This window comes from Carassius carassius, chromosome 49, assembly GCF_963082965.1.
Source record: "Carassius carassius chromosome 49, fCarCar2.1, whole genome shotgun sequence".
Lineage (NCBI taxonomy): Eukaryota > Metazoa > Chordata > Actinopteri > Cypriniformes > Cyprinidae > Carassius > Carassius carassius.
In genome coordinates, this window is record NC_081803.1 from 23,599,854 (window position 1) to 23,609,853 (window position 10,000).

The window sequence follows — 10,000 nt, forward strand, 5'->3', positions numbered from 1 at the left end:
TGTTGGACGATTGAGAATCAAGCAGCAATGTACAAGGTGAGGTTTAACACATACACATCGTGTTTCATACTTGAGCTGCATCTGTCGTCGGTGCTGATTTCTCTCTGTACCTCCACAGTATTAAGAAGTTGATGTCTAAAAATGAACGAAAGCTTCGGCGGAAACAGCATCAGTTGGCGACACATTCTGCCTGTGAAGAGCGAAAGAGCGTAACGGCTGCAGACGACCCTAAAGACCCCACGGCAGAGAGAGGTGTCCACATACAGATCTGTTTAATAATGCTTATGAAGATCTGAAAACATGTACAGGACTTCAAGCCCAGGGTGTAGTTTAGTGTTGTCTGTCGTTACATTCTGGTTTAAACGAGTGAACAATTGACAGAATGTTAATTTTTTTGGATGAACTTTATTGCTTAAAGGCTTGTTTTGTTTAAAATGATTTGATGTAATTTCTGAAGCTCTCTGGTGGGCCCCGGACCCCTGGATGAGAAGCGCTGTTCATAACTCTTCTCTGTTCTTATCGTTCCTGCAGAGACACCCAGAGACTGTATTTATATGGACCGTGTTTTACATCAAATTCATGATAACAAAGCACTATTTAAAGAAGAGTCAGTGAATATTTCTTGTATTTTGGATCATCTGCGGCCGTGGCTGGATTTATTTGAGAGTAAAGGACATGAGAGTGTGTTAAACAGCCGAAGAGAGCCTGGAGCTCTGTGGGAGCTGGTGGATCTTCTGCTGGAGTCCAGAAACCGGGTCTGGGCTCGAGTCTTTATCCAAACGCTCGGCTTGATGCTTCATATCAAACCCAGACTGCAGCTTTGGGCTCAGCAGCTCGATAACGCTGGTGTGTTTCAGTCACACTGCTCTTCACATCCACGCACTAAACATGGCTGTTTCCAGAGCTGAATATGGTCAGTCTGATGTGTGTAAAGCTCATATTTTCTGTGGTCAGGTCTGAAAGCTGCGGAGTCGTTCGTCAGTCGTTACAGCTCTCTTCTGGAGGAGTTGGACCTGAAGCCTCTTCTCACCTTCACACCGCTGCAGGAGACGCTCATCCACACATTCGGCACCGTTCCGCAGTTATTTGACCGTGATGGTTTAACTGTAATGGAGTATTTAAGACAGGCTCCGGCTAAAGAAAAGCGTCTGTTTATTTGGACTCTAGAGTCGAATCGAGAGCGCTATCACTCCTGTCACTTCATTCTCGATCAATATTTTGAAGACGGTACGTAAGTCAGAACAAGTGTTTTATATGAGCGGGGAGTTTATGTAAATAACTTTGTTTTTCTTCAGATGCTGTTTGTTTAGTCATTAAAAAGACGGATGATGAAGAGCACATGGTAAGAGACGCGTCCTGAAGTGTTTGTTTCTGAAGCGTTTCGTCGGAGTTTGAGAAGATGACTCTCTCTCTCTGTGTGTGTGTGTGTGTGTGTGTGTGTGTGTGTGTGTGTGTTTCAGAGCTCAGTATTTAAGAGTAAAAACAGGCATCGTAAGAAGAAGCAGAAGGAGTTGAAGGTGAGTGTGGTCCGTGCCGCGGCGCAGGACCGGTGTGCTTGATGCTCATCTGTGTGTCTGTGTGTTTCAGTCTGTGTTTGTGCTGTCTGGGATGAGAGGTGGACATTCCCGGGATGAGGAGGATGAGGAAGACGAGCTGTTCTCTGAGGAAGACTCTCTGTGAGTTCAGTCGAGCCGTTGTTCATTATGTATGTGAAGAAGCGAGTCAGTTTGGGTGACGGGGTGTGTGGTGTTCCAGGATGTTCCTGAATAGCATGGATCCGTTCAGCGTTCCCGAACACCTGCGAGGACAGCTGGAGGAGTTTGAGGAGCAGTACTCGGGATCATCAGACCGGAGCCATTACCAGAGAATCCTGGACAATAACCCTGACCCCACTAAAGAGAGTTTATACGAGTGCGTCTCATCTATACTTCTGCTCTCCACATGGTTACATTTCTAACAAAATATTGTAATGCATTACTTAAAAAAAAAAAATCTCGAACACTGGCTAAGACAAACTGTTATGATGGTGTATAAAACTGAGTTAAGTCTCCTTTACACTGTTATAGAGGATCAGATATTTGTTTAGTTCGCTCTTTTTGATTTGTTTCTGTAGCGCATTTGAGACACCAGAGTAAAGACCTGTTCACACCAAGAACAATATCATTACCTAAACCCACAGCTTTGTTATATCAGGACAACTGTAACACCAGCCAATGCAGTTTTATCTGCCAGCTTGCACTAATGTGCTGGAGTGAACTCTGTCTGGTTGTGTGTCTGTCAGTTATTTTGCTCAGATCCTGGAGGAGCACGGTCCTCTGTGTGCGTCTGACCCGCTGATGATGGGCGAGCTGGAGAACTTTCCTCCGGAGGCGCAGCAGAAGATCTCAGACGCCGGAGGACTCGAGTCCTTCCTGCTGGAGTCTCTGCGCTTCGTCATGATGGAGCAGCTGATCGGCCTGATGAAGCACGCCGTGTCTCTGACAGACCTCAACCCCTCGGCTAAAGAGTTCTGGCCACCCGCGGACGCCTCACACATCAGCGTACTTCCTTATGATCACAAAGATGAGTTCACATCCTCGGATGCGTTCCTGCTCCTCCCCGACCCGTACGCCTTCGACTGTCACGTCTCAGATCTGCAGGAACACACACCGGCGTCTGAGCAGAGACGGGACAAACACACGGCCGTGTGTGTGCGGGTAAGATGAGACACATGATGGGAATGTCATCAGGATGAGTGCCGTCTCTGACCCCGACTCTGTCTTTCAGGATTTGGCCGAGCATACAGACGTCTCCATTAACACAGAGCCATACGTGTGCTTCGAGAGGAACAGCGTGAGTGAATGTCATGATGTGTCTGTTACACGTTCTCCAGTAGAACCAGAACTGATACTGATTCCTGTATGTTCATTAACGTAACGTCTGTGTTTGTTCAGGGTGACATGCTCCAGACGGAGAAGCAGAGGCGGCAGCTGTTGAAGGAGATCCAGCAGATGAAGGAGGATCATGAAGCCGTGCAGCAGAGGAGAGCCGAGGACATCTCAGCGCTTCAGGAGGAAACCCAGAAGATCACTCTGAGGATGCAGGTAGAGAACCATCCGTGGAGATGTTCTGAAGCGGTCGTGTGCTTCAGACGTGTGTGTGACTGTGCTTGTGTTCAGATCGCCGGCACCGAGCTCAGCATGTTCCAGCAGAAACTAGAGGAGGTGGTGAGGAAAGACCAGCAGGAGAAGAAGGAGAACCAGGAGACGCTCAAGACACTGAAGACGGAGATCAGAGACCTGGCAGATTTACACGAGAGGTCAGACGCACACTCATGACCCTGACCCTAAACATCTGCAGAACTACATTGAAATAGAAACATACTTTGGATGATTTACAAACCTTTTTAATTAGTGACGCCCAGTGAAATGAGCTCCCTACCCTCACAAGTACAGTTAAAGCTGCTGTTTCACGGCTCTGTGTTTCTCTAGTCACACCAGAGACATCAGTGTGAAGAAGAAAGAGTACGAGGCAGAACTGGAGCGATTCCTGGATGTCAGGTGAGTCTGAACACTTACACCGTTACATTTCTGTGGATAGTTCTTCACTAAATTACTGTTTCGCCTCAATCCCATGGTAAAAGTGTAACTGTTTTTCATACAGTCTAAATACACTTAGACTATAAGCTCAGAAATGCTTCTAGCTTAATCAGAAAAAATACTGTAATTATATTCTATTACTCCTTTAATACATGCAATACATATCTAGATTAATATAAAAAAATAAATAAAAGTATATTATGTGTAACAGTATATTGGATGTGGGCAGCTCTTAAAGTGACAGCAGTCTAATATTCCTGCTGTCTGTCATCCATGTTAATCAAACAACAAAAGAGAGATAATCTCTCACTGCTCTTGACTAAATCACTTTTGTTACTTTAATAAGAAGAAATGTGTCCCTGCAGCACAGAAGCAGTCATCAGTGTCACAGATGTATATTTGTAGAAATAGACAACAATACATTGTATGAGTCACAGTTATACATTTCTCTTTTATGCCAAAAATCATTAGGATATTAAGATCATGTTCCATGAAGATATTTTATACATTTCCTACCGTAAAAAATCTGTATAATGCATTGCTAAGAACTTCATCTGAACAACTTTAAAGATGATTTTCTCAATATTTAGATTGTTTTGCTCCCTCAGATTCCAGATTTTCAAATAGTTGTATCTCAGACAGATATTGTCCTCCGAACAAACCACACATCACTGGAGAGATGATTTATTCAGCTTCAGATGATGTATAAAACTCAATTTCAGAAAATGTACCCCTTAAGACTGGTTTTTGTGCTCCAGGGTCACAAATGTATGTTTATTTTACACAGTAAAGAATATACAGTGTTTCTATTTATTTGATTATACAATATACATTACATTTATTTATTTGTTCTACTGTACTTTTTTGTGCTGCTACTTGTAATTAGTTTATTACTAATCGACTGTTTACTTCAGTGAGCACGACTTTAGTTTTTTTAAGGGTAGTATTAGTTTTTTGTGAAATTGACACTGATGATAAGAATTATTACATTTCTGTGGTATCAAAAATGTTGATATCATAAAGACCTCATTTAAAGCAAAAATAACCGTATTGTGATGTATATCGTTACCATGAAATAAAATGACTCATATAGTGTTGTAAGATTTAGGTCATATCGTCCACCCTTAATGTGTGTGTGTGTGTGTGTGTGTGTGTGTGTGTGTCACTGATGCATTAACGTGTTTGCACACATCCTGCAGTAACCAGTGTGCATCTGAGCGGTTGAGTCTAGAAGAAGAGATCAAGCGCTTCAGAGACGCGTGTGTGAAGGCCCAGAGGAGATCCACCATGGCTCAGGTGAGGATTTCAGCCCATGTGCTGAGGATGTGTTAGTTCCTGGACACTGACATGACACTGGTGTGTGTGTGTGTGCTTCAGCTGTGTGTCCTGCAGAGCAGGTGGGAACATGCGCTGCGGTTGCTCAGGATGAGCGTCTCTGAAGGGAAGATGGTGGTCAAACACCTGACGGAGGCCTCGCTCAGGTGCGCTGCAGACACACAGGTGTTTACACACAGAGTGGTTTACAGGTGTTATGATTGTTGTTGATTGTGCTGCAGTTTCCGCTCCGCTGCACTGCTGTCAGCCGTAGACGATTGGAAGAGATACGTGTGTGATGTCGAAGACAAGCTCAACAGGACTCAGGTGAGCTCTGTTCTCTCGAGCTGCTGCAGTGCAGCACTGTGTACCGAGACACAATCCATCTGTTCTGATGAACCAGTCTAACACAGCTTACAGACACTCGGTGCTCTCTGTGCTCTCTCTCAGATGGAGCTTGAGGCTCAGATGGATCAGGTGAAGAGCGGCGCCAGACTGAGTTCACTGCCTGACGTCAGTGTTCCCAGCGTCCCCACAGCACCCGCTCTACCGGTGAGAGCCGTGGGTCACCTGAAGGTCAGGGGTCATGACCAGTCATCTGATCAGTGTTTGTGTGTCCTGCAGATCATACTTTCTCCTCCAGTTCCTCAGCCATCCGGCACTTACTTCTACGGGCCGTACGGGTCACTTCCTGCTGCCCGCACCCCCACACCCACAGGACGCAGCACACCGCAGCCTGCTGACCAACTTCCTGAAGAGCCTGTGAGCCATCGGCCTTCAGCGCCGCGGCACCTCTCTGTGTACGACAGGATCCTGGAGCGGCTCCACATGATGTTCCCTCATTACACCAGGTGCTGCTCCAACACACACACACACACACTCACTCACTCACTCCACTCACTCACTCTCATTCACTCACTCACACACACACACTCTCACACACACTCACTCACTCTCACACACACTCACTCACTCACTCACTCACTCTCACACTCACTCTCACACTCTCTCACTCACTCTCACACTCTCTCACTCACTCACACACTCTCACACTCTCACTCCACTCACTCCACACACACACTCACTCACTCACTCCACTCACTCACTCTCATTCACTCACTCACACACACACACTCTCACACACACTCACTCACTCTCACACACACTCACTCACTCACTCACTCTCACACTCACTCTCACACTCTCTCACTCACTCTCACACTCTCTCACTCACTCACACACTCTCACACTCTCACTCCACTCACTCCACACACACACACACACACTCTCACTCCACTCTGTCACTCACTCTCACACACTCACACTCACTCCACTCACTCACACTCACTCACTAACATGAACACACACACACACACACTCACTCACATGAACACACACTCACTCTCACACTCACACACACACACACTCACTCTCACACTCACACACACACACACTCACTCACTCACTCTCACACACACACACACACACTCACTCACTCTCACACTCGCTCACTCACTCACTCACTCTCACTCAGACTCTCTCACTCCACTCACACACTCACACACACACACACTCTCACACACACTCACTCACTCTCACACTCTCTCACTCACTCACACACTCTCACTCACTCTCACACACTCACACTCACTCACTCACTCCACTCACTCACACTCACTCACTAACATGAACACACACACACACACACACACACACACACTCACTCACTCACACGAACACACACACACACTCACTCTCACACTCACACACACACTCACTCACTCTCACACACACACTCTCACACACACTCACTCACTCACTCACTCTCACACTCACTCACTCACTCACTAACGCACGCTCACTTTCACTCACTCTCACACGCTCGCTCACTCCGCTCACTCACTCCACTCACTCTCACTCCGCTCACTCACTCCACTCACTCTCACTCAGTCTCACGCTCACTCACTCTCTTACACTCATTCACTCTCACGCTCTCTCACGCTCACTCACTCTCACACACACACTCACTCACTCTCACACACACACACACACACTCACTCACTCACACTCGCTCACTCACTCACTCACTCTCACTCAGACTCTCTCACTCCACTCACACACTCACTCTCACACTCACACACACACTCTCACACACACTCACTCACTCTCACACTCACTCACTCACTCTCACACTCTCTCACTCACTCACACTCTCTCACTCACTCACACACTCTCACTCCACTCACTCCACACACACACACAAACACACACTCTCACTCCACTCTGTCACTCACTCTCACACACTCACACTCACTCACTAACATGAACACACACACACACTCACTCACACGAACACACACACACACACTCACTCTCACACTCACACACACACTCACACACACTCACTCACTCACACACACACTCTCACACACACTCACTCACTCACTCACACACACTCACTCACACACACACTCTCACACACACTCACTCACTCACTCACACTCACTCACTCACTCACACTCACTCACTCACTCACTAACACACGCTCACTTTCACTCACTCTCACACGCTCGCTCACTCCGCTCACTCAATCCACTCACTCTCACTCCGCTCACTCACTCTCACTCAGTCTCACTCAGTCTCACGCTCACTCACTCACTTACACTCATTCACTCTCACGCTCTCTCACGCTCACTCACTCTCACACTCACGCTCACTCACTCCACTCACTTACTCACACTCACTCATACTCACTCACTCACTCACTCACACACACACACACTCACTCATACTCACTCACACGCTCACTCACTCACACTCACTCACTCCACTCAGTCTCACACTCACTTACACTCATTCACGCTCACTCACTCCACTCACTCACGCTCACTCACTCTCACACTCACTTACACTCATTCACTCTCACTCCACTCACACTCACTCACACACTCACTCACTCCACTCACTCACTCACTCTCACACTCACTCACTCTCACACTCACTCACTCACACTCACTCACTCTCACTCACTCACACACACACACTCACTCACTCACTCCACTCACACACACTCACTCACTCCACTCACACACACTCACGCTCACTCCACTCACTCACTCAGTCTCACGCACACACACTCACTTACACTCGCTCACTCACTCTCACGCTCACTCACTCCACTCACTCTCACACACACTCACGCTCGCTCACTCACTCCACTCACTCTCACGCTCACTCTCTCACTCACACACGCTCACTCTCACTCACTCTCACACGCTCACTCACTCCACTCACTCTCACTCAGTCTCACGCTCACTCAAAGTCACCTTCAATGTCACCTTTATTTATATAGCGCTTTAAACAAAATACATTGCGTCAAAGCAACTGAACAACATTCATTAGGAAAACAGTGTCAATAATGCAAAAATGATAGTTAAAGGCAGTTCATCATTGAATTCAGTTATGTCATCTCTGTTCAGTTAAATAGTGTCTGTGCATTTATTTGCAATCAAGTCAACGATATCGCTGTAGATGAAGTGTCCCCAACTAAGCAAGCCAGAGGCGACAGCAGCAAGGAACCGAAACTCCATCGGTGACAGAATGGAGAAAAAAACCTTGGGAGAAACCAGGCTCAGTTGGGGGGCCAGTTCTCCTCTGACCAGACGAAACCAGTAGTTCAATTCCAGGCTGCAGCAAAGTCAGATTGTGCAGAAGAATCATCTGTTTCCTGTGGTCTTGTCCTGGTGCTCCTCTGAGACAAGGTCTTTACAGGGGATCTGTATCTGGGGCTCTAGTTGTCCTGGTCTCCGCTGTCTTTCAGGGATGTAGAGGTCCTTTCTAGGTGCTGATCCAGCATCTGGTCTGGATACGTACTGGATCCGGGTGACTGCAGTGACCCTCTGATCTGGACACAGACTGGATCTGTTGGCCACGGTGACCTCGGAACAAAAGAGAAACAGACAAATATTAGCGTAGATGCCATTCTTCTAATGATGTAGCAAGTACATAGGGTGTTATGGGAAGTGTTTCCGGTTCCGGTTTACCTAATTAATGCAGCCTAAAAATCCTTTAACGGATTTGGATAATAAAAGCATATTAGTATGTTATGTGTATGCCAGGTTAAAGAGATGGGTCTTTAATCTAGATTTAAACTGCAAGAGTGTGTCTGCCTCCCGAACAATGTTAGGTAGGTTATTCCAGAGTTTGGGCGCCAAATAGGAAAAGGATCTGCCGCCTGCAGTTGATTTTGATATTCTAGGTTTTATCAAATTGCCTGAGTTTTGAGAACGTAGCGGACGTAGAGGATTATAATGTAAAAGTAGCTCATTCAAATACTGAGGTGCTAAACCATTCAGGGCTTTATAAGTAATAAGCAATATTTTAAAATCTATACGATGTTTGATAGGGAGCCAGTGCAGTGTTGACAGGACCGGGCTAATATGGTCATACTTCCTGGTTCTAGTAAGAACTCTTGCTGCTGCATTTTGGACTAGCTGTAGTTTGTTTACTAAGCGTGCAGAACAACCACCCAATAAAGCATTACAATAATCTAACTGAGTAGGTCCTGAAACGTGTTGTCTAACACCAATAGAGTTCAGAATGTCTATAAATGCTGATCCCAATGCATCGTTTTCATTATCAACATGGATATTAAAATCACCAACTATTAAAACTTTATCTGCAGCCAGAACTAACTCAGATGTAAAATCACCAAACTCTATAAAAACATAACAGGGGATTTATCATTGACATTTGTTTCTCTGGATAATGTTATATGAAGCACCATTACTTCAAATGAGTTATACTTGAAGCCTGCCCTCTGAGAAATCCTGAAAACGTTGTTATAAATTGAAGCAACACCTCCACCTTTGCCTTTTAGACGGGACTCATGTTTATAACAGTAATCTTGGGGGGTGGACTCATTTAAAATAATGTAATCATCAGGTTTTAGCCAGGTTTCTGTCAAACAGAGTACATCTATATTATGATCAGTGATCATATTATTTACAAAAAGTGTTTTCGTAGAAAGGGATCTGATATTAAATAACCCAAGCTTTATCATTAGTTTATCCATATTGCTTCTGTTTTTTATTTGTTGAACCTCAATT

The 10,000-nt window shown here is 45.8% G+C and overlaps 1 protein-coding gene across 1 annotated transcript in view; it reads left to right on the forward strand.

Annotated features, from left to right (window-relative positions):
* Window positions 1–10,000, forward strand: part of LOC132132838 (E3 ubiquitin-protein ligase TTC3-like) — a 26,215-nt gene that overhangs the window by 9,258 nt on the left and 6,957 nt on the right. The window contains exons 15-32 of the mRNA XM_059545367.1: window positions 2–36; window positions 119–252; window positions 532–846; window positions 955–1,227; window positions 1,296–1,342; window positions 1,461–1,517; window positions 1,588–1,676; window positions 1,756–1,911; window positions 2,282–2,696; window positions 2,767–2,832; window positions 2,934–3,083; window positions 3,159–3,298; window positions 3,471–3,539; window positions 4,778–4,874; window positions 4,956–5,059; window positions 5,135–5,219; window positions 5,343–5,444; window positions 5,517–5,743. Of these exons, the coding sequence (XP_059401350.1) occupies window positions 2–36; window positions 119–252; window positions 532–846; window positions 955–1,227; window positions 1,296–1,342; window positions 1,461–1,517; window positions 1,588–1,676; window positions 1,756–1,911; window positions 2,282–2,696; window positions 2,767–2,832; window positions 2,934–3,083; window positions 3,159–3,298; window positions 3,471–3,539; window positions 4,778–4,874; window positions 4,956–5,059; window positions 5,135–5,219; window positions 5,343–5,444; window positions 5,517–5,743 (2,561 nt within the window). The remainder of the gene's footprint in view (window position 1; window positions 37–118; window positions 253–531; window positions 847–954; window positions 1,228–1,295; window positions 1,343–1,460; window positions 1,518–1,587; window positions 1,677–1,755; window positions 1,912–2,281; window positions 2,697–2,766; window positions 2,833–2,933; window positions 3,084–3,158; window positions 3,299–3,470; window positions 3,540–4,777; window positions 4,875–4,955; window positions 5,060–5,134; window positions 5,220–5,342; window positions 5,445–5,516; window positions 5,744–10,000) is intronic.